Raw genomic sequence first — 27,410 nt, 5'->3', positions numbered from 1 at the left:
AGAAGAAACCCTCCAGGACACCACCCTGTGGAGCTGGGCTCCAAGACCCCTGCCTCAGAAGGGAGAGCTGGGGCCCGTCCCACTCAGCAGCTCTCCCCCGGGCCCCATCGTCCCCTCGGAGCAGGAATGTAAGCTCCCCTGTGGAGCAGCCTCCAGAGGGCGCAGAGCAAGGCGAAGGCTCACGGCCATGCTGGTAAGGTGTGACCGGTCCCTCAGGCCAGGGCCAGGGCGTCTGGAATCTAGTCACCACCCCCTCCCCATCAGAACCTCTGCTGTCATCAAATACCATGGGGACTTAATAACCTTTCCCTTTAGGCTGACGCCATTTTTCAAAGCGGGAGCCGCATCTTAAGCAGCCACCCCTTTGAAACAACAAATCTGATGTGCTAGCTACACATTTTTTAAAATACTCGATAAAGCACATTCAAAAAGGTTAAAATAGAGAAGATTTGTCTTTGTACTTCCTAACACCATCTTTGGGAGACAATGGAAGCAACCCTCCCTCCAAGCCACACAACTCCACTGGCACTTTTTTTTTTTTTTTTTTAATTTTTTTTCAACGTTTTTTATTTATTTTTGGGACAGAGAGAGACAGAGCATGAACGGGGGAGGGGCAGAGAGAGAGGGAGACACAGAATCGGAAACAGGCTCCAGGCTCCGAGCCATCAGCCCAGAGCCTGACGCGGGGCTCGAACTCACAGACCGCGAGATCGTGACCTGGCTGAAGTCGGACGCTTAACCGACTGCGCCACCCAGGCGCCCCTCCACTGGCACTTTTAATCCAGCCAAGAAACGCGGCTCTCCGTGTCCCACCTGCCATGTTCTCTGTCGCCTACACACGGAGGAGCCAAGCAGAACAGGAGTCAGAAAGGAAGCTCTGAAGCCGCAGCACTCCCATCACCCTCATGAGCCCCTCACCACGCTTGCCAGCTTTATGCCCTGCAGTCACAGAACTGAGAATTTCGGAGTTACAACTGGAAGGTCTTCTTAGAGGACGACTCTTCCAGCCCCTGCTTTTCAGGTGAGGAAACTGGGGCCAGATCGCACAAAGAGGGTTGCCTATAGCTTCCCAAATTATATCCACCCTCCATTTGAACTGCAAATCACAGAGTCATGGTAAAAGCTTAACTTCACTTATGCTGACTCTGCTTTGCATGTCTCTCTGCTTTGACACATTTTCTGTAATTCACTAGACCAGTGTTAAAAAATTGCTGTAATAATTTAGTTATTTTTAAATTTTTTTTAACATGGAATTTATTGTCAAATTCATTTCCATACAACACCCAGTGCTCATCCCAACAGGTGCCCTCCTCAGTACCCCTCACCCACCCTCCCCTCCTAATTTAAACTCTTATTTTCGCTTCATGTACTGCTGAACTTGGGAGGTTTTTTGGTCTGGATTATACACAACAGTTTGTTTGCTGAAGAAACACGAATCCAGTCCAATTCTCACACTTTCTGGATAAAAAAAATCAAGTCCCGGCTAGAGGAAGTAGCTATCCTAGTCTCTGTCCTCCCAGGGCCTGGGAAGAGCCTTGGGTCCTGGGCCGGTGCTCTCCAGCCCACTGCTCTGTGCAGGCCGCCTGCCCCACACCTGAAAGAATGTGCCGCAGAAGAGGTTTCGGAGACCAGGAGGAGTGCTGCTCCCAGGGCGTGGCATGTGCACACAAAATGGTGGCAGTCCTGGGGGTTAAGATTCTCTCACTGTTTGCAAACTGTCCAAGTAAAACCTTTTTAAAAAATTTATGAGGAATATTCTGGGAAGTGGAAGAGGAGGAAGCAGCAGAAACCTGTGCCCACCAAGACAACAATGGCACTGGTGGAATCTGTCTGAGGTGACTATTTTGGAGCTCTGGAGTCTACTGAAGGCTTGTAGCTCACAGAGGAAGGCTTAGGTGGTAAATTTTGGTGAATTTTAGCTCTTGGCACAGTAGCAGCTACCCAGCCCCCAGCCCTGCACGTGTTTCTGGAGCAGCCTGCACAGTCTGTGGGAGCCAGAGTAGGCAGCAAGGACTCTGTCCTCCAAATACGGGGCATCTGTGTTCTGATCACGGACTGCTGCTTCCGATCTCAGAGGAGCAAAGGGGAAGGTGGACAAACACCTCCCTCCACTGCTGCACCTTCCCTCAGGTGGAAGTGACTTCAAAGGGGATTTAAAGCTCCAGTGCTGGGGGACCTGGGTGGCTCAGTAGGTTGAGTGCCCGACTCTTGATTTTGGCTCAGGTCGTGATCTCACGGTCTGTGAGTCTGAGCCCCATGTCAGGCTCTATGCTAGCAGCGCAGAGCCTGCTTGGGATTCTCTCTCTCCCTCCCTCCCTCCCTCTCTTTCTCTCTCTGCCCCTCCCCTGCTCACAAGCACTCTCTCTCAAAATAAACAAACATTTTTAATAAATAAAGCAACAGTACTTCTCCTTCCACTCACCCCTCCATTTGTCTTTTTTCCCTTCTGTGAGCCAGACTGACATGTGGGAGCCAGACTGACATTCGAAAGCAACCATATACACAGGGGAAATGAGAAAGTCACCATGCACATCCGGGGAAAGGCACAGGCTTAGAAGACTTGAGAAGACCTTAAGTTCAGAAACCTCAGCTAATTCTTTTTCTTTTTTTCTTTTTGATATTTATTTTTGAGAGAGAGAGAGAGAGAGAGAGAGAGAGACAGAGTGCAAACCAGGGTGGAGGGGGTGGGGGGAGGTTTGCAGACAGAGAGGGAGACACAGAATCCGAAGCAGGCTCCAGAATCTGAGCTGTCAGCACAGAGCCTAACGCAGAACCTGAACTCATGAACCATGAGGTCATGAGGTCATGAGCTGAAGGTGAATGCTTAAGTGACTGAGCCACCCAGGCACGCCTAAACCTCAGCTAATTCTTGACACACAGGCTACAACAAAAAACAAAAAACAAAAAGCCCAGCAAACCCCGAGGAAGGGAGAGATTCTGATTTCCAGAGTCACCGCATCATTAGGTTCAAATGTCCAGTTTTCAACAAAAAAGCACCAGGCATACAAAAAAAAAAAAAAAAAAAAAAAGGGAAAGTGTGGCCCATTCAAATGGAAAAACAAAACAAAACAAAAAACCAGAAATTGTCCCTGAAGGGGCACCCGGATGGCTCAGTTGGTTGAGTGTCCAATTCTTGATTTCAACTCAAGATCTCACTGCTTCATGAGTTTGAGCCCCCCAGTGGGGCTCTGTACTGACAGCACGGAGCCTGCTTGAGATTCTCCCTCTTTCTCTGCCCCTCCCCTGCTTGCACTTTCTCAAAATACATTAACTTAAAAAAAAAAAATTGCTCCTGAAGAAGACTTGGTGGTAGATGTACTAGACAAATACTTTAAAACAACTATCTTAAAGATGGTCAAAGAACTGGGGCACCTGGGTGGCTCAGCTGGTTAAGCATCCGACTTTGGCTCAGATCATGATTTCATGCTTTGTGAGTTTGAGCCCCACACTGAGCTCTGTGCTGAAAGCACACAGCCTGCTTCGGATCCTCTCTCTCTCTCTCTCTCTCCCTCTCTCTCCCTCTCTCTCTCCCTCCCTCCCTCCCTCTCCAGTTTGTGTGCTTACTCTCTCAAAAATAAACATTAATAAAAATAGAAATAAATTTTAAAAAGAAGATGCTCAAAGAACTAAAGGAAGATGTAGAGAAGGCCAAGAAAACAATGTAAGGAAAGATGCAAATATCAACAAAGAGAAAATGTAAAAAGAAACCAAAAAAAAAAAAAAATCTGAAGCTGCAAAGTACTATAACTACACTGAAAAATTCACCACTAGACTGAAAAGCAGATCTGCACAGGCAGACAAAAGAATCAGTGGACTTGACAATAGGACAACTGAAATTACCAAGTCTAAGGAACAGAAAGAAAAAATACTGAATAAAAGTGAACACAGTCTAAGGGACCTGTGAAGACATCTTCAAGCAGACCAACAAAAGCACTGTAGAAATCCCAGAAAAAGAAGAAAGAAAGGGACAGAGAAAACATTTGAAGAAATAATGGCCTAAAACTCCTTAGGTGAAAGACGTGAAACTTAAAAAACTCAAAGCAGGATGAACTCAAAAGACCCACACAAGACACACTGTAGTCAACTGTCAAAAGCCAAAGACACGGAGAATCTGGAAAGCAGCGAGAGAGAAGCGACTCATCACATACAGGGGATCCTCAAAGAGATTCTCAGATCTCTCACCAGGAACTCTGGAGACCAGAGGCAGTAGATCCATACATTCAAAGAACTGAAAGAAAAACGCCTGCTAAGGCGCCTGAATGGCTCAGTCAGTTAAGCGTCCAACTCGACCTCAGCTCAGGTCTTGATCTCAGGTCTTGATCTGAGTTCAAGCCCTGCACTGGGCTCCACACTGGACATGGAGCCCTACTTTAAAAAAAGACAAAGAAAAGAAAAAAACCGTGCAAACAAAAATCCTATATCCAGCAAAACTGTCCTTCAAAACTCAGGAGACATTAGGACATTCCCAGATCAACAAAAGCTGAGCAAATTCACTGCCACCAGATCTACCCGGCAAGAACTGCTAAAACAAAAGGACACCTTATAGTAACCTGAAGCCCAATGAAGAAATAAAGATCGCAGTAAATGTACATACGTGGGCAATTATAAAAGCTAAAATTATTTTAACAAAGATGTGTGACTCCACTTTTTGTTTTCTACATAAGAGACTAATATATTTCAAAAAAAGGAAAAAATTCAATTTATACACAGTAGTTTACCTCTTTAGTATATATAAACATAGCCATTGGGGCACCAGGGTGGCTTAGTCAGTTGAGTGTCTGACTCTTTATTTGGCTCAGGTCATGATCCCAGGGTCATGGGATCAAGTAGCACATTTGGCTCCACACTGGCTGTGGGGCCTGAGTAAGATTCTCTTTCTCTCTGCACCCTCCTACTGGCACATGCTCGTATGTTCTCTCTCTAAAATAAAACAAGAAAAAAAAACCAAAAAGCAATTATCCCTGCTTTGGGAGAAAGATACAATCTCCTACACTTTGAAATTGTAAGTAAAATTTTTATTTCAACTTTTTGTTATTCAAATAGGAAAAGTGGTTTTTAACTTCTTTGAAACAGAGTAGTGAGATATTTCACCTTTTGGACAAATTTGCTAAGAACAGTGTCACCTTCTTTAAAAGTCAGTTAAGTTCCTCTATTTCAACATAATAAAGGCCATATGTGAAAAACTCTTAACTAACATCGTATCAAACTGGTAAAAGCCTGAAAGCTCTTCCTCTATGACTAGGAATAAGACAGGCTTCCCACTTGTACAACTTCTATTTAACATCATACTGGATTGCCAGAGCAATCAGGCAAGAAAAAGAAATAAGAGGCATCTAAATTAAAAAGGAGGAAGCAAAAATTATCTCTGTATACAGACATGATTTTATATATAGAAAGCCCTAAAGAGTTCATAAAAAGCCTGTTAGAAATAAATTCAGCAAAATTGCAGAATAAAAAAATCAGTGCACAAAATTCATTTGTTTGTATATAACTACAATGGACAATTAGAAAATGAAATTTAAAAAAAATTCCATTTACGATAGCATCAAAAAGAATTACACAGAAGGAAACTTAACCAAGAACGCAAAAGACTACAAAATTTTGCCAGAAACTTTAAAATTAAAGACATAAATAAATGGGTAGATATCCATATTCATGTATTAAAAAAATTTAATACTAAGGTGGCAAACCTCCCCCAAAATGATCTACTTTTTTGGATTTTTGATCCTTAGGGATTCAGTGAAATCCTTATCCGAATCCCAATGGCATTTTTTGCAGAAAGAGAAAAATCCATTCTAAAATTCATATATGGAATCTCAAGGGACTCCAAAGAGCCAAGACAATCTTGAAAAAGAAGAACAAAGCTAAAGATTTCACAATTAATTAAAAAAAACATTTTTGTAAATGTTTTATTTTTGTGTGAGAGAGCACGTGTGTGCGGGCGTGCCAGTGGGGGAGGGGCAAAGAGAAAGGGGGACAGAAGATCTGAAGTGGGCTTCCAGGCTGACAGCAGAGAGCCCGATGCGGGGCTTGAACTCATAAACCATGACATCACAACCTGAGCCAAAGTCAGACAATCAACCAACTGAGAGTCACCCCGGGGGCGCCCCTCACAACTGCTAATTTCAAAACTTATTACAAAGCTACAATAATTGAAACAATGTGATACTGGCATAAAGAGACATATACACCAATGAAAGAGAGGAAAGAACCCAGAAATAAACCCTTGCATATATGATGTTATGAGCTGAACTGTACTGCCCCCAATTGATATGTTGAAGTCCTACCCCCCTCATTATCTCAGAATGTGACTGTATTTAGAGATAAAGCCTTAAAAGAGGTAAAGTAAACTGAAATTATACAAATGGGCACTAGTCCAATAGGACTGTTGTCCTTATAGGAAGAGATTAGGACACAGACATGCACAGAAGGACAACTATGTGAAGATACAGCGAGAAAATGGCCATCCACAAGCTCAAGAGAGAGGCCTCAGAAGAAATCAGCCCTATCAACACCTTGATCTCAGACTTCCAGCATCCAGAACTGTGAGAAACTAAATTTGTTATTTAAGCCACAGTCTGTGGTACTTTATTATGGCAGCCATAGTAAACTAATACATGGGGTCACATGATTTTTGACAAGGGTGCCAAGACCATTCAACGGGGGACAGTCTTTTGAGCAAACGGTGCTGGGAAAACTATAATCCACATGCAAAAGAATGAAGTTGGACCCTTACCTTATACCATTTACAAAAATAAACCTAAAATGGATCGAAGACCTAAATTTAAGAGCTGAAGCTATAAAACTCTTAGAAGAAACAAAGGAGAAGAAACAAAGGAAGGACATCTTTGTGACATTGGATCTGGCAATGATTTCTTGAGTAGAACTCCAAAAGCACAGGAAACAAAAAACAGATAAACAGGACTACATCAAAATGTAAAACTTCTGACTATCAAAGGACACAATCAACAGAGTGAAAAGGCAATCCATGGAATAGGAGAAAATATTGGCAAGTCATGTATCTGATAAGGAGTTAATACCCAGAATATATAAAGAACTACGACATAACAACAGAAACTCTGTTCAAAAATGGGCAAAGGACCTGAATAGACATTTCTCCAAAGCAGATACACAATACATGAAAAGATACTAAACAACACTGATCATTAGGGAAATGCAAAATCAAAACTACAATGAGATACCATCTCACATTCCTCAAGATGACTACTATAAAAAAGATGGAAAATAATGCATGCTGGCAAGGATGTGGAGAAACTGGAACCCTTGTACACTGTTGGTGGATAAAGGTGCAGCTGCCGTGGAAAACAGTATGGAGGTTCCTCTAAAAATTACAAATAGAATTACCATATGAACCAGCAATTCCATTTCTGGATATATACTCAAAGAATTGAAGGCAGGGGCTCAAACAGATATTTGTACATGAGCATTACACATACAACCCATCCACACCCACGGTGGTATTATTCACAATAGGCTAAAGGTGGAGGCAACCCATGTGTCCATCAATGGATAAATGAATAAACAAAATGTGGTATGTACATACAATGAAACATTACTCAGCCTGAAAAAGGGAAATTCTGAAACATACTAAAACACAGAGGAACCTTGAGGATATTTTGCCAAGTGAAATAAGCCAGTTATAAAAAGATAAATACTATGTAAGTCCACTTATGTCAAGTAGTAAAGTAGTCAAATTCACAGAGACAGAAAGTGGAACAGTAGTTACCAGGGTGTGGGAAGCAGGAATGGGGATTTGTTGTTTAATGGGTGCAAGGTGTCAGTTTTACAAGATGAAGAGTTCTGGTTGCACGACAATGTAAACGTACTTAACAACGCTATACACTTAAAAATGGTTACGATGCACACACACAAAATGCTTAAGATGTGGGACTCATCAAAATAAAAAGCTTCTGCACAGCAAAGGAAACAATCAGCAAAAGTAAAAGGCACCTGACGGAATGGGAAAAGATATTTGCAAACGACATATGAACTAAAGGGTTAGTATCCAAAATCTGTAAAGAACTTATCAAACTCAACATCTAAGTAACAAATAATTCAGTGAAGAAATGGGCAAAACACATGAATAGACACTTCTCTAAAGAAGACATCCAGATGGCCAACTGACACATGAAAAGATGCTCAACATCACTCATCATCAGGGAAATACAAATCAAAACCACAATGAGATACCACCTCACACGTATCAAAATGGCTAACATTAACAACTCAGGCAACAACAGATGTTGGCGAGGATGCAGAGAAAGAGGATCTCTTTTGCACTGCTGATGGGAATGCAAACTGGTGCAGCCACCCTGGAACATAGTATGGAGGTTCCTCAAAAAATTAAAAATAGAACTACCCTACGGCCCAGCAATTGCACTAGGTATTTATCCAAGGGATACAGGTGTGCTGTTTCGAAAGGACACATTCACCCCCATGTTTATAGCAGCACTATCAACAATAGCCAAAGTATGGAAAGAGCCAAATGTCCATCAATAGATAAAGAAGATGTGGTGTATATATATACAATGGAGTATTACTTGGCAATCAAAAAGAATGAAATCTTGCCATTCGCAACTACATGGATGGACTAGAGAGTGTTATGCTAAACGAAATTAGTCAGAGAAAGACAAATATCATGTGACTTCACTCATGTGAGGACTTTATGATACAAAACAGATGAACATAAGGGAAGGGAAGCAAAAATAATATAAAAACAGGAAGGAGGACAAAAACATAAGACTCTTAAATATGGAGAACAAACAGAGGGTTGTTGGAGGGGTGATGGGAGGGGGGACGGGCTAAATGGGTAAGAGGCATTAAAGAATCTGCTCCTGAAATCATATGCTAACTAACTTGGATGTAAACTTAAAAAATAAATAAAAGTAGTTTAAAGTTCAGTTAAAAAAAAAAAAAAGTCAGTTGAGTAAATCTGATTTAATATTTTAGATCTAAGAAAACATGGCAGGTTTAATCCCTAAGGATTGCAGATAGCTAGGTAAAATAATAATGATAGCTAATACTCACTGAGTGCTTACTGAATACCAGACAATGGACCGATACTGGATTATCTCACCTAATCCACACAATGATAAAATGAAGTAAGGATCATCGGGAAACCCATTTTTTGGACAAAGAAACTGAGGCTAAAGGAGTTCTGAGAAATTTCTGGAAAAGGAGAGGCAGACTGGTGGCTGTCTGGACTGGGAATAGGGACAGGGAATGACCACAAATGGGCAAGAAGTTTCTTTTGGGGATATCACAAACGTTCTAAAATTAGACTGTGATGAAAGCTGCATTAACTCCATAAATTTACTAAAATTCATTGAACTGTACACTTAAATTGAGTAAATCTTATGGTATACAAATGATACCTCAATAAAGCTGTAAAAAACAATGTTTAAGATGCTAAATTTTACATTACCTGTATTTTACCACAATGAAAAAAATTTTTTAATATTTTTTAAAAGTCAGGTAAGTTCCTTGTAATAAGGTTTCTAACAAATTACAAATAATATATTTTTATATATTATCTTCCTAATCATTTTATGCACTGTTGTTAAGACGTGTTTCCCCCTGGGATTTTTGTTAGAAGTCTGAAGGTCTGAAGTCTGTACTGGCTTGACTGAGCTCAGGTCTCAGAGATGTACATACATGCTGTAAAAATCATTAGCTGTTAGTATTTTCTTGTCTATCACCGGCCACATATGTAAGCAGTCATCCTTGCAATAAACCAATAGTACTCGTGACTTTTTAGTACACAAGTGACCTGTTAACTTTGGATGTATTTTCAATTAGACTACCAACATTTTTTTTTTTTTTTTAAATTTACATCCAAATTAGTTAGCATATAGTGCAACAATGATTTCAGGAGTAGATTCCTTAGTGCCCCTTACCCACTTAGCCCATCCGCCCTCCCACAACCCCTCCAGTAACCCTCAGTTTGTTCTCCCTATTTATGAGTCTCTTCTGTTTTGTCCCCCTCCCTGTTTTTATATTATTTTGGTTTCCCTTCCCTTATGTTCATCTGTTGTGTCCCTTAAAGTCCTCATATGAGTGAAGTCATATGATTTTTGTCTTTCTCTGACTAATTTCACTCAGCATAATACCCTCGAGTTCCATCCACGTAGTTGCAAATGGCAAGATTTCATTCTTCTTGATTGCCGAGTAATACTCCATTGTATATACATACCACATCTTCTTTATCCACTCATCCATCGATGGACATTTGGGCTCTTTTCATACTTTGGCTATTGTTGATAGTGCTGCTATAAACATGGGGGTGAAGGTGTCCCTTCGAAATAGCACACCTATATCCCTTGGATAAATGCCTCGTAGTGCAACTGCTGGGTCACAGGGTGGTTCTATTTTTAGTTTTTGAGGAACCTCCATACTGTTTTCCAGAGTAGCTGCACCAGCTTGCATTCCCATAGACTACCAACATTCTCTATATCAGCTATTCAGAAATTAGTACTAGCAAGGACTGGTAAAATGTTAACCAAATAGAAAAATGTATGGATAGGATCTGCGATGGAGGGGCACCTGGCTGGCTCAGTCTGAGGAGACTGCAATTCTCGATCTCAGGGTCTTGAGTCTGAGTACACATTGGATGTAAAGATTACTTACAAATATATAAATAACTAAACTTAAATTGCTCAGTTGCTTTTCTCTACACCAACTCTTAACAGGTGAAAAATATATATAATAGAATGGGGAAGGACACTCAATAGCAACAACAACCAAAAAAATCTGGAAATAAACTCAACAAGACATGTGAAAAACCTACATGAAGGAAATTTTACTGAGAAGCCTGGGGAGGAAAAAAAAAAAAAGATACACACACATACACACACACACACACATGTGTGTGTGTGTGTATGTGTGTGTATGTAATATATATGAAGAAATGCAGAGAAGAGCAACCTCATAAAGATATTAATTCTATCTCATCAACTTGTAAGGTGTATGAGCTCACAAAATTCCCAACACTATTCTGCAGAACTTGACAAAAAGATTCTAAGTTCATTGAGAAATACTCATTTGAGAATAGCCTTGGAAAACTTGAAAAAGAAAAGTTATCACCAGGAATTAGTCTTAGCAGATAGAAAAACTACAATAGATACAATACTTAAAATACTGTGGACCTGTCACAGGCAGATACATGGTGGAAGAGAATAGGAAATTCTGAAAAGACCTAAAGTACATATAAGAATTCAGTATAAGAGTGTTTCCAACAAGTAGAAAACATATGGAGAAAAAGTTAAAGTACAAGCTTCCCCTTACCTATCATATACTTAAATATATGTCATATAAAGACTTAAGTAAAAATCAACCAGTACACGTACTAGCAGAACATATGTAACTGCTCACAATTTTACATGGGTGACAAAGCTTTTCTGGGTGCATAGCAAAGCCAGGTAAAAGGAAGGATGGGATGGACCTTACACATTTATATATAAAATCTGAAGTGTGCACTAAAAACATAATAAACAAAAACAATGAACTGAAAAAAATTTGTATCATAGAAGATAAAGGAGCAATACCATTAATGTGTGAATAAGTCTTATAAAGTAGTAAGAAGAAAGGTAAAGGCACACATCAGAGATATTGCAGGTTCAGATCCAGACCAAAACAATAGAGTGGGTCAAAATGAATTTTTTGGTTTCCCAGTGCATATAAAAGTTATGTTTATACTACACTGTAGTCTATTAAGTGTGCAGTAGCATTAGATCTTTAAAAAGTTCATACCTTAATTTAAAAGCACTTTATTGGGGCACCTGGGTGGCTCAGTCGGTTAAGCATTCGACTTCAGCTCAGGTCACGATCTCACAGTTCGTGAGTTCAAGCCCCACATCGGGCTCTGTGCTGACGGCTCAGAGCCTGGAGCCTGCTTCAGATTCTGTGTCTCCCTCTCTCTCTGCCCCTCCCCTGTTCATGCTGTGTCTCACTCTGCCTCTCAAAAAATGAATAAATGTTAAAAAAAAATTTTTTTTTAAAGCACTTTATTGCTAAAATAATGCTAACCATCATCTAAGCTTTCAGTGAGTTGTAATCTTTTTGCTGGTGGATGGTCCTGCCTCCACACTGATGGCTGCTGACTTGATCAGGGTGGTGGTCACCGATGGCTGGGCGGCCGTGGCAATTTCTTAACCAAGACAACAATGAAGTTTGCCGCACTGACTGGTTCTTCCTTTCAAGAACGATTTCTCTGTAGCGTGTAATGCTACTCGAGAACATCTGACCCACAATAGAACTTCTTTCAAAACTGGAGTCCATCTTCTCAAGTCCCGCTGCTGTTTTATCAACTAAGCGTACATGATACTCTAAATCCTTTGTTGTCATTTCAACAATCTTCACAGCATCTTCACCAGTATATTCCAGCTCAAGAAACTTTTTTTTGCTCATCCATTAGAAGCAACTCCTCATCCATTCAAGCTTGATCATGAGATCACGGCACTTCAGTCCCATTTTCAGGCTCCACTTCCAGTTCTCTTGCTGTTTTCACCACACCTGTGGTTACTTCTTCCACTAAAGTCTTGAGCCCCTCAAAGTCATCTGTGAGGGCTGGAATCCACTTCTTCCAAACTCCCATGAATGTTGACATTTTGACTTCTTCCCATGAATCATGACTGTTCTTAATGGCATCTAGGATGGTGAACCCTTTCCAGAAGGTTTTCAATTTTACTCCACCCAGATCCATTAGAGGAATCACTATCTATGCAGCTATAGCCTTAGAAATATCTTTCTTAAAGGGGCGCCTGGGTGGCTCAGTTGGTTAGGCAGCTGACTTCAGCTCAGGTCATGATCTCATGGCTCGTGAGTTCAAGCCCTGCATTGGGCTCTGTGCTGACAACTCAGAGCCAGGAGCCTGCTTCAGCTTCTGTGTCTCCCTCTCTCTCTACCCCTCCCCTGCTCATGCTTGTCTCTTTCTCTCTCAAAAATAAAAAAAAAAAAAACATTTAAAAAATTAAAAAATAAAAACAGGAGGGGCACCTGGGTAGCTCAGTCGGTTAAGCGTCCAACTTCAGCTCAGGTCATGATCTCACGGTTCATGGGTTTGAGCCCCACATCAGGCTCTATGAGGACAGCTCAGAGCCTGGAGCCTGCTTCAGATTCTGTGTCTCCCTCTCTCTCTGCCCTTCCCCTGCTCATGTTCTCTTTCAAAAATAAGTAAACACTTAAAAAAATTAAAAAAAAAAAAAAAGAAATGGATTTCTTAAAGAGTAAGTTTGAAAGCCACAATTACTCCTTGATCCATGGGCTGCAGAACAGATGTTGTGTTAGCACGAATACAACATTTATCTTGTACATTTCCATCAGTGCTCTTGGGTGACCATGTGCATTGTCAATGAGCAGTAATATCTTGAAAGGAATCTTTTTTTTTTTTTTTTTTTGAGCAGGTCTCAACAGGAGCCTTAAAATACAGTAAACTACATTGTAAATACATGTGCTGCCATCCAGGCTTTGTTGTTCCATTTATACAGCACGGGCAGAGTATGTTTAGCATAATTCTTAAAGGCCCTAGGATTTTCAGAATGGTAAATGAGCACTGGCTTCAACTTACAGTCACCTGCTGCATTAGCCTGTAACAAGAGAGTCAGCCTGTTCTTTGACGCTTTGAGGTCAGACATTGACTTCTCCTCTCTAGCTGTCAAAGTCCTAGATGGCATCTTCTTCCATCAGAAGGCTAAGTTTTGTCTCCATTGAAAATCCGTTGTTTAGTGTGGCTGCCTTCACGAATTATCTTAACCAAACTTTCCGGATCACTTGCTGCAGATGCTACATCAGCACTTGCTGCTTCACCTTATATTTTTATGTTAGGGACATGGCTTCTTTCTTTAAACCTCATGAACCAGCCTGTGTTAGTTTCAAACTTTACTTCTTCACCTCTCTCAGCCTTCACAGAATTGAAGAGAGTAAGGACTTTGCTCTGGACGAGGCTTTGGCTGAAGGGAATGTTGTGGCTGGTTTGATCTTCTATCCAGACCACTCAAACTTTCTCCACATCAGCAATGGCTGATGTGGTTCTGTCATTAATCACGTGTTCACTGGAGGAGCACTTTTAATTTGCTTCAAGAACTTGTCTTTTCCATTCACCACTTGGCTACCTGGCTAACTGGAGCAAGGGGCCTACCTTTCAACTTTTCAGTCCATCTTGGCTTTCAACATGCCTTCCTCCCTAGGCTTAATCATTTCTAGCTTTTGATTTAAAATGAGATGGGGCGCCTGGGTGGCTCAGTCGGTTGAGCGTCCGACTTCGGCTCAGGTCACGATCTCGCGATCTGTGAGTTCGAGCCCCGCGTCGGGCTCTGTGCTGACAGCTCGGAGCCTGGAGCCTGTTTCACATTCTGTGTCTCCCTCTCTCTCTGACCCTCCCCCGTTCATGCTCCGTCTCTCTCTGTCTCAAAAATAAATAACAGTTAAAAAAAAAAAATTAAAAAAAAAAAATGAGAGACATGTGGCTCTTCCTTTCACTTGAAAACTTAGATGTTATTTTAAGGTTATTAACTGGCCTAATATCAACATTGTTGTGTCCCAAGGAACAGGGAGACCCAACGAAAGAAAGACAGGGGAACAGCCAGTTAGAGCAATAAGAACACACCCAGCATTTACTGATTAAGTTCAGTCTCATATGGAGTTTGTAGTACGCAAAACAATTACAATAGTAACATCAAAAATCACTGATCACAGATCAGTGGGGTGCCTGGCTGACTCAGTTGGTGGAGCATGGGACTCTTGATCTTGGGGTGGTGGGTTCTAGCCCCCCATGTTGGGTTATCGAGATTCTTAAAAACAAAATCTTAAAAAAAAAACACAATAAAGCAAAGCACAATGCAAGGCATGCCTAGGGGCGCCTGGGTGGCTCAGTTGGTTGGGCTTCCAATTCTTGGTTTCGGCTCAGATCGTGATCTCTTGGTTTGTGGGTTCAAGCCCTGCATCCGGCTCTGCACTGTCAATGCATAGCCTGCTTGGGATTCTGTCTCTCTCACTCTCTCTCTGTCCCTCCCCCATTCTCACTCTGTGTCTCTCTCAAAATAAATACATAAGCTTTTTTAAAAAAAAGTATTAAAGAAAAAACAAAACAAGGTATGCCTATATAGAATAGAAAAATAGGGGCACCTGGATGGCTCAGTAGGTTAAGTGGCCGACTTCAGCTCAGGTCATGATCTCACACTTCATGAGTTTGAGCCCCACGTCAGGCTCTGTGCTGACAGCTCAGAGCCTGGAGCCTGCTTCGGATTCTGTGTCTCCCTCTCTCTCTGCCCCTCCCCTGCTCGCACACTCTCTCTCTCAAAAATAAATAAACATTAAAAAATTTTTTAAATGAAAAAAAATAGAAAAATGGGCAAAGGACATTGACAATTCCTAAAAGAAGGTATACAACAAACACACTGACAACTGTGAAACCTTACTACTAATGAAATAACTGAAAATTAAAATTAAATACCCTTTTCAACTACCAGACCGCCAGAACTGAAAAGTAACAGGAGTAGGCATGTATATCAGAGTTAGGGGTGCACATGAAAACAAGTGCATCCCATCTGCCCACTAATTCCTACAGAAACAATCCCATACGTGCCCAAGAATGCAGACAGGGATTATATTCACAATGCCAAAAACTGAAATAACCTAATGTTCTCTGAGACAAGACTAAATTCCAGTGCAATGTGATGATTACAGGACATTAAAAATACTACTGTTCTACTTTCATCAATACAGAAACAAATCTACAATACATGAAGTGAAAAAAGCAGACCACATGAGCAGTCTGGGTGGTGTATGATCCTACTGTGGTTGTATATAGTACACACAGTTGACACTTACAACAGTGAGGGGGGTACTGGGTAGGGGCACTGACTCCCATGCAGTCAAAAATCCACTATAATTTCTGACTTTCCAAACTTAACTACTAATAGCCTACTGTTGACCAGAGCCTCACTGATAACAGTCAATTAACACACATTTTGTATGTTATATGTATTATACACTGTACTCTTACAATGAAACTAGAGAAAAGGAAGTGTTAAATCACAAGGAAGGGGCATCTGGGTGACTTAGTTGGTTGAGCACTGGACTCTTGATTTCAGCTCAGGTCATGATCTCACAGTTCGGGAGTTCGAACCCCAAGCCAGGCTCTGTGCTGACAGCATGGAGACTGCTTGTGATCCCTTCTCTCCCTTACTCTCTGCCAGTCCCTTGCACGCAAGCATGCGCTCTCTCAAAATAAATAAACTTTAAAAAAAATCATAAGGAAAATACATTTATAGTACTGTACTATAAAAAAAATGCATGTAAGTGGACCCACACAATTCAAACCCATGTTGTTAAAAGGTCAATCATATCATATATGTGTGTGTATATATATATATATATATACACATGCACATATTTATATAATTTAACATATATATTTATGTTATAATTATATATAGTATATAAACATACATACACATTTAAATATAAGTATATAAATTATATATAAATATGTATAAATTATAAAATATATATGCAAAACTTTCTGAGAAGGATTTTTAAGTTTATCTTTTACTTTTTACATTTTTTTTACTTTTTACATTTTCAAACTTTTCTATCATTAATTTTGCTGCTTTTACAGAGGAAAAAATACTAAATTAGAAGAACACAGTTCCAGGTGGTTTCTTTACCTCCCTATCAAACCAATCCTGTTCATATGTGCATAAAAATACTATCCTCCTACCTGTCTGAGCAACTCCAGTTTCTTCAGTTCCTCATTATAGGCTTCTGGGTTCTCCCCATAATTCTTCAGGACAAACTAGAGAGAGACACATAGAGACACACACACATAGAGAGAGAGAGAGAGAGAGAGAAAGAGAGAGAGAGAGATGTAAGCCAGGAATACAAAACACTCCCCGGCTCCCACTCCTGCCCAGAGTCCTTGGAAGTCACAAGTCAGGGCTCAGGATTGGGTCCAGACCCACAAGCATGAGCTTACCTCCTGGTCCACCGGAAACTCTACCTCAGTAACAGGGCAGCACTAAAAGCTGACCATGAGAGCCTCCACCTTTGAGCAAAATGGAAAGTAACACTGGATGACCCTGTGTGAACACCCTGGCTGGTCTTTGTCATGCTACTGCCCTCTTTGTAAAGTCCAGGACTCTGGCAGGTCAGGAATGGGGGAACTTAGCTGGCTGAAATAGGATCCTACTGAGCATCCCAAAACAGGCCACAAATTCAAGCCTCCTTCAAGGACTGGACCCTGCTGTGTTCTGAGATCACAACCATAATCCCAACCCAACAACCAACACAGACAAGAGATACCAAGTAAGAGTGGGAGTGCAAAGGCTTCTTCACCAGCCAGCCCTTCTCGCTAGGAAAAAGCACCACAGAATAAAGGATTTACATGAGGACAGGCCCACAGGCGTGTGATGGCAATGATCCAGACAGGAGACGGGAAAGTCACTGCCCGCATCAGAGAGGGGACTGGCACGCCCGCCCACAACAGCACTCTTCACCTCAGGAGCTGACTCTCTAGGACAATGAGCACACTCATCAGTCTGGAGGCAGAGCCTGGGCCAAAAGACCCCTTGTTTACCTAAGATCAACAGGCTAAGGCAGCTGAACTACTGCCATTGCAGTTCCCGCTGCCCGAGTTAGCAATCTGGGTGGGGGGAGGGGGGCAGATGCATCCATTCCACCAACACTGAGCACTGATGCCCACCTCACAGGTTCCCTGAGGTTCAAAGACTGAAAAGAGGTGGCCTCTCTGTCCAGCAGCACACTCGCACGATGTCTGTGGCCCACTCACCTGTTGTGAGGTCCCTTCCCAGGACCTATGCCACATGGCTAGGGAATTGGCCATATGGAAACCTGGAAGGCTGTGGAACAGCTCCTATCTGCCCTGGCAGGGAAAGGGAGAGGTGGGACAGACAGAAGGGAGGCTACTGCTGAATTTGTTTCAGCGTCACCCAGTCACGCTCCCAAAACCTCTGACCCTGACCACTCTTCTGTTGGCTTTACCTCCTGAAAGTCCCATGTGTCCATGAGCTCTCCTTTCTATCCTCTTGCAACCCTTTCAAAGCTATCGCTTACTTAGAGGCCAGAATGATCTTTCTAGCACAACTCCAATGTCACTCCTAACTTCAGAGTCTTCTGAAACACACACGCACCTGGGGAAAAAAATAAACCAAAATATGCTTTTCTTAGGATAGTGAGATTATGAGAAATGAGTTGCAATCTAAAGACAAAAATTGTAATCTAAAAAGAATGTGCAACAGTAGCTCCCCAAAGCCTCCAAGTCCAAATCTAATCTCCTAGGCACAGAGTTCAGGGCTCTTCAGAGCCCCAACAGCCTTCAGAGACTGTCCGCTAGCATGTTCCAGGGACACCCAGCCAACAGTCCTATGGAATTGCTCTCAGGTCTCGATACCTGTCCCCATGTTGTCACCTCTTCTCTATTAAGACTCAGATGAAATGTCACTTCCTTGAACTTCAGCTGCTGCTCTCTCTACATTCCAAACATGCCTGCACCAGACTGTGCCTTGTGGCAGGGTCATGCCAGTGACACCCCTCCAATCCACACCAAACAATGAGTGCGTCAGGAACAGCAGGGGCCTCGTTAGTATGTGTTAGATCCTCAGCAAATGGCTGCCTTTACAGGAAATGCAGAGGAGGGATGAACAAATTGAAAATACTAAGAGGAGACACTCCGAAAAATTCAGAAGATGGGACATTCTGCCCAACAGGGCCTTCTGTAAGTCCTTTGACAATATGATAAAAGCCATGAAAGAAATCTTCCTAGAAATGCTCGACTATGCACAAACGCAAAAATGTGCAAACAATGTTAGGAGTTCGCAGACACTCTGAAGCCCGTTTATGGGCTCCTGGTTTACAATCCTCGCTTGGATCTAGCCAAACCTCTTCTCAACCAGCCCTCCAAACACCATAAATATAAAGTGTGGCCTGGGCTGTAAGGTAGAACTTGACTAAAATGGGCATGTATTCCTTGATTAATTCCCTTTTGGTAAGAGGTTTTAGAGTAACAGTACACACAGCCCGGAGGCCCCATGGGATAGAGGAACACTGGAGTCTTAGAAACAAGGCTTCTCCTGGCGTCGCTAAAAACACCTGTCCTTGCTGTTCACACATGGTGAAGGAGAGAGAAAGGCTGCCCCCAACCCCAGCAAACTGTCCCTAAGAGGTCACCTTCTACCTGTCTCATTCCTCCTCTAAGATCAGCAGCAGCAAAAACTGACTGAGCTCCTGCCACAGACCAGGCTCTGTGGTGAGCACCTAAAACGTTCCTCAAACCCTGTAACAACCCCAAGCAGTAGATACTATTATCATCACCATTTTACAGATGAGGAAATGAACAAACTGAGGCAAAGAGGTCAGGGCATCTGCCGGGTTCACAGCACTAATAACTGATGGAACAGTAACTAAAACCCAAACATTTGGGTTTCAGAGCCCAGGTTCTTAATCACACATTAGACCAATTCATTCCCTCTATTTTTAATACAGTTCTCATAAATAATTCTGGGGAAAGAGTTAGAGAAAATGAATCTCTAGCCACATAGTGAATCTCATAGCCACAACAGAGCAGCCAGGTTATTTTTTAAACTCTGATGGAGTCCTCTATGACTGCAGATCACTCCCCCACCAAAGAGAGGAAAAAGGCTGGCTGAAGGTTCTAGAGTAAAAAACAGAGACCATCTTGCAGTCTGTGTTCTACAGAGCTCAGAACAAAGTCTGGTCAGGATGTGAAGCTCCCGACAATCTGAGATGGAAGGCCTAGCAGCAGGTCACTGCCACCATAGAAGGCAATGACAGGACCCCAATGCACCCACACAACCAACAGGTAGTTAGGGTCAACAGGACCCAGAGAACCTCCAGAGCCCGGCCGGGCTTTGAAGAAGTTGGGGATCCTTTTCTGAGGAAACAATAAGACCTATGGACATGTCTATGTTAATTGAGAGCATGTCTAAGGATCAGAGACACTGGGGGGGGGGGGGGGGGGAGAAGAGAGGAAGGAGTTACAAGTGCAAACAATAAGAATACAAAGGCCATTTCCAGAGAAATATCAATACGGTATGCCAAGACCTCTCATAGGGACTCACATGCATTAATTCTTGTTCTCACAGGCTTAAGAGGTATATTATTTCCATCTTATAGGTGAGAAAAATGAGGACCAGATTAGTTTTATAATCATTTGTAGCAGCTGAAGGTCACCTAGCAATTAAGTGGAAGGGATGGGACCTAAACCAAGGTCGGTCTGATTCCAATGTCTAGGCTATTTCCATACTACTCTGCTCTTTTACTGAGCAACAAATGGCACAGAATTTTGTAGGCAGATAAGATCACATTCATCACAGATGAGAAACATTCATCCTAGGTCCTGCCATTCTTTTGCAGACTGGAAAAATGGAAACTAGAGATCAGCAATGGCTGTGCTAGAACTCCAAGCCAGGTTTCCTGACTCCTGACCCAGGGATATTCCTTTTGTGTCACTTTCTCTTGTATTAATTAGCATGTTCTCATTCTTCTGTGCATGCTTCCCCCACCCCCACCCCCAGATGCTGGCGGTGTTTAGCTTTTGCTCTTAATTTGACAGAACATCTTGGAATTTCACGGTACTAATTAAAGCAATAATCCAAGAAGAAAAGAGAATAAAAGGCATCACAGGTGTAAACATTACCTTCGTTCACTGTACATATATTTCTCTTTTCTCCACTTGCAGTATTTACTCAAATATGGGGAAATCGGGGATTCCTTGGGCTGGTCCATGGAAATACACACAAAACTAAGTCCCACATATAGGGTTATTAATAAATACAATACGATATATGCTTTGCTACTGAATTTCACATGAGATTAATTTTATTCAGAGAAAGGAGTTGGATTGCCTCTTGGTGTCAGCAAACCTAAAGCCAAATAACAAGCCAACAGCACTGAGGATGAGAACAGAGTTTCATCCTCGCCTAGTCTAACCTCTGTCTCTACACTCAAGGAATCTCTCCCACATCTCTTCTAAACAACACCAGCAAGGACAACTCAAGTTACATCTCGTGGCAGGTGCCAGAACTAGACTAGGTCATTCATCCAACACTTATGAAGCATTCTCCACACATAAGTATTTATTACTTCCCGAGGAAAGGAAAGAATCTCAAGTGAAATGGATACAGGCTTTTGGTGTAGGAGATTAAAATCAGAGAAGAATGGGGGGCGCCTGGGTGGCGCAGTCGGTTAAGCGTCCGACTTCAGCCAGGTCACGATCTCGCGGTCCGTGAGTTCGAGCCCCGCGTCGGGCTCTGGGCTGATGGCTCGGAGCCTGGAGCCTGTTTCCGATTCTGTGTCTCCCTCTCTCTCTGCCCCTCCCCCGTTCATGCTCTGTCTCTCTCTGTCCCAAAAAAAAAAAAAAAAAAAAATCAGAGAAGAATGAACTGGACAGTGCACGTCATCTGTTCCTGGAGCCATTCTGCTGTAAAACACAGTGGGCAGACAGGCTCGGTAACTCCAGATCTGTGGTAAGAGAAAAGACAGGTCATCACCACAGGTAATTGGCAATGTCCCATGCTCCTCACTGTTGAGAAGGCAGGGCCCCCTTTTAGGCCTCTGGCCATTTGATTTCCTTTTCTATGTAGCAAGTGTTTCAAAGGAGTCAACTATCCCATGAGAAATCGCAGCGGGGAGGATTCCACAAACCTGAAAATGAGGCTTTACCTACATGTGAATAAGATCAACAGTAAGAAGAGGTAATAAGAGTGTGCACTCTGTGGTGCAGGTCAACTGAGTGTTAATAGCGGTAGGCCTGGTCTGAATTTAGGAGTGTCGTATAACAGCCAGGCAGCTAAAGGGGCCCTGAGGAGGTATGGTTCAACCTGAGTGATGAACAGGAAGAAAGGAATTCCAGCAAGGACCAGAGCAAGAACAATGACCAGATGTGGAAGGAAAAGAGACTGAAAGTTCCTATAGGAGAGGCCTGGGGGAATGAATTAGAGAAGGAGGCTGAAGCCAAGTGGTGGCAGGCCTTGAATAGTAGGCAGATTCTCTGGAGGAACCTGGTGGAAAAGTGGAGATTCAGAAACCAATCCAGCTAAGGGTGGGGAGGAGAGAGGCCAAGAAGTCACTGAGTTGGCAGGGTGGCTGCTACATGATACATCTGCCCTTGAGGATAGATAACCATGTGGACCCTAGAAGGTAAGCTCCATGAAGGCAGGACTTTTTATCATAACATATAGCCCTGAATTCCCAGGGCTGGCACATATAGTCACTCAGTAACTATTTGTTCAATGAATGAATCAGAAATGGATGTTAACACCTAAGTCCAAGTGAGCTTGACTTAAGCTCTAATGCAGTTGATTAAAGGCAGGTATTTGAGACCAGAAGAGGAAACAACTTCAAACACCAACACCTGTCCCCAAAATCACTCAGTGATGAAAAGTATAGGTCAGCCTTCATCAGTTGCCAATGAGTCAGCACTCTGGGCTCCAAAGCACAGGAAACAAAGTGAAAAGACAGCAGCATTTTCCCACTAAAAAATTATGTGGGTCCAGGTATCCCCACCTAAAGCTTGGCACTGCAGCTCAAAACCATTTGCTGTTCTCTTGGCTCTTATTTCACATTATTCCATAATTGAAGGCATGTCCATCAGGAGCGAAAACTAATACTAACCACTATGAAAGGTCTTTTCAACAGCCCAGGCCTCACAAAGAAACAAGCCCTTTAGCTATCTAGAAAATTCCTATTCATCTTTCAAAACCCACCAAGCCTTCTCTGATGGCCCCTCCTTAGGCTGGTACTTCTGTATAGTGCACATACACTTCCACTAATATTACCATTTAATTTTAAGTTTCCTCTACTAAACTGAATTCTTTAAAAAAGAAAGAAAAAAAGAAAGAAAGAACAGTCTCTTATTCATCTGTATTTCCAAGGCTCAGCATAGTGCTCAACAGGTTGACCTCAACAGAACCATTTTTACCCTAGTATTCTACATTAAATTCTACCTCTCAGCTCCAAGTCATTGGTGAAGGTTCCCACAGCTGAGAGAAAGGGTAGAAGAAGACAAGGGTACGAGTGGCAGAGGCAGAGTAGGGGCTCTAGGGCTGAGGAGAGGAGTCCAGGTCAGGAAGAGTTCCCAGGCTGCAGTGGCTTCTGCAGTCTTCTCTGCAGGAAGAGATCCAGGGTACCCCGAGGGAGCTGGCCCTTCTCGAGCCCAGCCTACCCACAGGCTGCTATTCCTTTTCAGTGGGTTCACGCAATACAAGCCCCAATCTTAACCTATCAAATAAACTGGTGGTATCTTCCCCAATCCCAAAGAGGAAACAAAAAGAGGTGATGTCTGCAGAACGAAGTTTCTTCTGCATCTGATACCACCTCAGGCTAAATGGTAATGAGCAACTACTCCAGCGAAGTCATTACTCACATAAAACCTTGTTGGTTAGGCAAGAGTGATCAGAATATCAAAGGATAAGTTAAAAACAAAACGTCTCTTAGGATTTTCTGGGCTAGGATCTTATCCACTGGATTTCCATAAATGTATGGTCACCATGTCTAAATTCCCTTTAGACTGTCATTCAATCATTTGAGAAATGTTTTCCTGAATGCCAACTATGTAGAGGGGGCCCTGCTAGGCTTCGAGCAGCATGCAGATGCCTCCCAGGTCACTTAGAATTGAATAGAGGAATTAAAACATAGCACACATACTGACACCAGGAAAAGAATGGAAAAAGGGATTCAGAGAAGGGAAAGATTAATCCAGATGAACGGATTCAAGAAGCCTTTTGGAAGAGACAGAACTTAAACTGGACCTTGAAAGATGGACAGAATATACGGACATTAAAGAAGGATCCCATTCCCATCCCACAAGGCAAAGACAAGAGTTCTTCTGGGTGGGAGAAAATCCACAACCAAAGGCAGAGAAGAGCAAATATACAGAGAATGTTAAGGGAACAGCAAATGGCTGAATGTGAACAGAATCTGTAACAAATACATAGATCAAGCACACACTGGACCCTCAAAAAATACTGAAAGAATTGGGGTTGGTCAGGCTGACCTCTAAATGGGTTGGGACTGAACTAGAAAACAAAGGAGTTTTGTTGTTTTAGAAAAAGTCATCTAATTGTGCTTGTATGAGAGAGCAGATAGAAGGCCAAAGTCTGAGGAAAAGGTAACAAAACTCTTTAAATTTTTTTTTTCAACGTTTTTTATTTATTTTTGGGACAGAGAGAGACAGAGCATGAACGGGGGAGGGGCAGAGAGAGAGGGAGACACAGAATCGGAAACAGGCTCCAGGCTCCGAGCCATCAGCCCAGAGCCTGACGCGGGGCTCGAACTCACGGACCGCAAGATCGTGACCTGGCTGAAGTCGGACGCCTAACCGACTGCGCCACCCAGGCGCCCCAAAACTCTTAACTTTTAGATTAATCTAATTTCCTGTCTTCACAAATGAGGAAACAGACACCCAAAGAGATTTCATGACAGAATCAAAGGAATACAAACTGTGAGTGTCTGAACTAAGGCAGGGGCAGTGTAAAGAGGAGGGAGATAGTTTACTGGGGTAACTACTTCCAAACCTACTGTCCTTCTTCTATCCCTCTTCTTCAGCACCCTGCTGGGTGGTCCACTGCCTAGATTACCTGGGACTTACTTTGGTAGCTGCTCTACTGAAAACACAAGGATGCCAACCTGCAACAACCTGGCTCCTTTTCTCTTCTGCTCTGACCCACTGCAACTAGGTGGCCCTCCCCACGGGAGATGTCTCAGAGGGCACCCGATGCTCATTCAACACACCTGGCCCCTCTCTGTACCAGCCCCACCTGATCTCGCCACAGAGGTCTCTTCCTCCATCACCACCAAACCCGCCTGCCTTCCCCGTCCAACTGACGGTTCAACACAACGACTGCAAATGTTTCTTCAGGAGCTACAACTGTTATCCCCTTCGGGCAGTTAAGAAAAGCAATAACCCTCCCCCAAAATGACAAGGACCTGTATCTTTCGGTCCAAGGGGGCTCCTGAATATGGTTCTTATTCTCAAGAGACCGGAGAGAATCGCACTGTCAGAGAGACCCCAAACGCAGAGAGGTCAGGCATTCCTCTGGTTCCCATCTTGAAACACACATGCTGAGCCATCACCGGCGTCCATCCCAGTCCGCTCCTGGACTGATAGCGCACGGAGGGCACAGTTCAAACTAGACGGCCAGGGCCGCCCACCGCTCCCCCGCGGGGCGGTCCCGGCGTGGAGGAGGGGCGGAGCAGAACTAGGTCCGGAGCGTCACACGGAGGAAGTCTGGTGCCTCGGTGGGAACCGTGGATGGCCCGGGGAAGAAGTAGGGAAGCGGTTTTTAAAAAGGCTGCGGATGCTGGCCCCGAGCGGGCGAGGAGGGGAGAGGAATGTCTGCGGAGGGCGGGGGGGGGGGGGGGGGTGAAGAACCAGGCTGAGAAAAGCCAGGGGAGGCCCCTCCTGGCCTCATCCGACCCTGCGACCAGGGCCTAGGGAAATGATGGACGCGCAGGGGGCGTCACGCGCTGGCAGACGGAGCTACGCCGGAGAGGTAGGAGGGGGGGGGGGTGCACTTACCTTCTTCACAGCCGGCTGGAAGAGGAAGTCACCGGCCTCCTTCAGGTCCAGCCAGATCATGGGCATGCGGGGCACAGCCTCCATGGCGGCTTGTGCCCGCCGGCCACCCGGCCGCTCCCCTAGCTGCCCCAGCTGCTGCCTCAGCCTCGCGCCCCGCCCCTCCACGCCGGAAGTCACTCGTCACGCGGGGCCGAAAATTGCACGCAGGGCCTGTTGGGAAATGCAGTCCTCCCCCGCGCAGCCTTCAGCGCCAAGCACAGCTGCCGTTGCGCATGCTCACTCCTCCGCGGGGAGGGCGTGGAAGGCGAATCTCCAGCCCCCTTCGAAAGGGTGTCTGGGAATGATAGTCTTCCTCCATTTAGCTGCGGAGCCGGGGCAGGGTGGTTTTCTCCTCCCTAGCCAGGACATGGGGTCCTGGCCTTGGCCTTGGCGCTCCTGTGTCGGAGCAAGTGCATTGGAGCCCATAAGCTTATAGTCCCAAGTAGAGTCGGGGACATAGAAGACAGGGGCAGGCGTTCTATAAAGATAACGTGGCAAGGGGAGCCTGGCTGGCTCAGATGGTGGAGACTGCCGCTCTTGATCTCTGCGTTGTAAGTTCGATCCCCAGGTAGGACGCAGAGATAACTTAAAATCTTATGGGTGCCTGGGTGGCTTAGTCGGTTAAGCGACCAACCCTTGATTTCGGCTCAAGTCATGATCTGAACAGTTTGTGATATCAAGCCCCACTTGGGGCTCTGCGCAGGGAGTTAGTGTTTAATGGGCATAGAGTTTCAGTATGGGATGATGAAATAGTTCTAGAGATGGATGGTGGTAATAGTTGCAAAACAATGTGAATGCACTTAATGCCAAATTGTACGATTAAAATACAAACTTTGTTAGGTATATTCTACTACAATAAAATTTTTTGAAAAGAAAATGCAGGACCTTGCAATTATTTTTTTAAGGGAAGGGAAAAATTGACCAGTACCTTAAAAGAGCTTATTTCTGGAAGACCATCTTGAGGTCGCCTGGCCATAGGTGAAGGCATTGAAGATAATGCCCATGCCCTGAAAAATCCCAACCATGAGGAAGAGGAGAAAGTTGCCCCAACACAATTTATAGTAAATGAAATGCAGGAACATAAAGTAGCCCATCTTGGGGTCCTCTGATTGTGTGGTAGTGGCCAGCCATAAGGGAATCATTAGACCTGGACACAGCAGCTGGGACCAGAGGAGGCTATGGCAGTGGGAGACATAGCATAGCATCGCTGAGCAAGGAAAGAAGCAAGATAGGACATGGGACTATGAAGCAGGCAGCTACAGGAAGCAATTTGGCCACAGGACAGACAGTTTAGGCCCCAAACACGAGACAGCAAAGGGTCAGGATTAAGCAGTTGGAAGTCAGTATGGACTGGAACAGTCAGAAAGGGACAGGACAGGTTGGGAGTAGGAAGCCTCCTCCTAAGACAGGGAGGACCCAGAGAGGCAGGCATTCCAGGTGGGTGGAACTGCAGCTACAAAAGAGATCTCTGGCTAGGCTCCAGGATTCAAAGGAGCCAGGCAGATGGGTCCCTACCTAATCAGTTTCCTAGAGCAGCACCTTTGGCCCTACTGTCCTTCCTTCCCCTAGCTTCACTCTCCTCTTTTCTTTTTTTCAACTTTTTTTTTTTATCTTTATTTTTGAGAGAGACAGAGCATGAGTGGGGGAGGGGAGAGAGAGAGAGAGAGGAGAGAGAGAATCTGAAACAGGGTCCAGGCTCTGAGCTGCCAGCACAGAGCCTGACACAGGGCTCGAACTCATGAACTGCGAGATCATGACCTGAGCTGAAGTCAGATGCTAAACTGACTGAGCCACCCAG

General features: G+C 43.7%; 1 protein-coding gene across 2 annotated transcripts in view; it reads right to left on the bottom strand.

The window, feature by feature from the left end:
- Positions 1-25,724, bottom strand: part of PTPN23 (protein tyrosine phosphatase non-receptor type 23) — a 35,697-nt gene extending 9,973 nt beyond the window's left edge. Inside the window, exons 1-2 of one of the 2 annotated variants that reach the window (XM_049642587.1) lie at positions 25,574-25,724; positions 16,739-16,813 (exon numbers count right to left, since the gene is read on the bottom strand). In XM_049642587.1, the coding sequence (XP_049498544.1) occupies positions 16,739-16,813; positions 25,574-25,657 (159 nt within the window). In that variant the 5' untranslated portion in view covers positions 25,658-25,724. The remainder of the gene's footprint in view (positions 1-16,738; positions 16,814-25,573) is intronic. The other variant, XM_049642588.1, reaches the window with a different exon arrangement.
- Between the last annotated feature and the right edge of the window lie 1,686 nt (positions 25,725-27,410).

This window comes from Panthera uncia, chromosome A2 (genome assembly GCF_023721935.1).
Source record: "Panthera uncia isolate 11264 chromosome A2, Puncia_PCG_1.0, whole genome shotgun sequence".
In the NCBI taxonomy this organism is placed as follows: Eukaryota; Metazoa; Chordata; class Mammalia; order Carnivora; family Felidae; genus Panthera; species Panthera uncia.
This window is presented reverse-complemented; position numbering and strand designations above follow the sequence as displayed.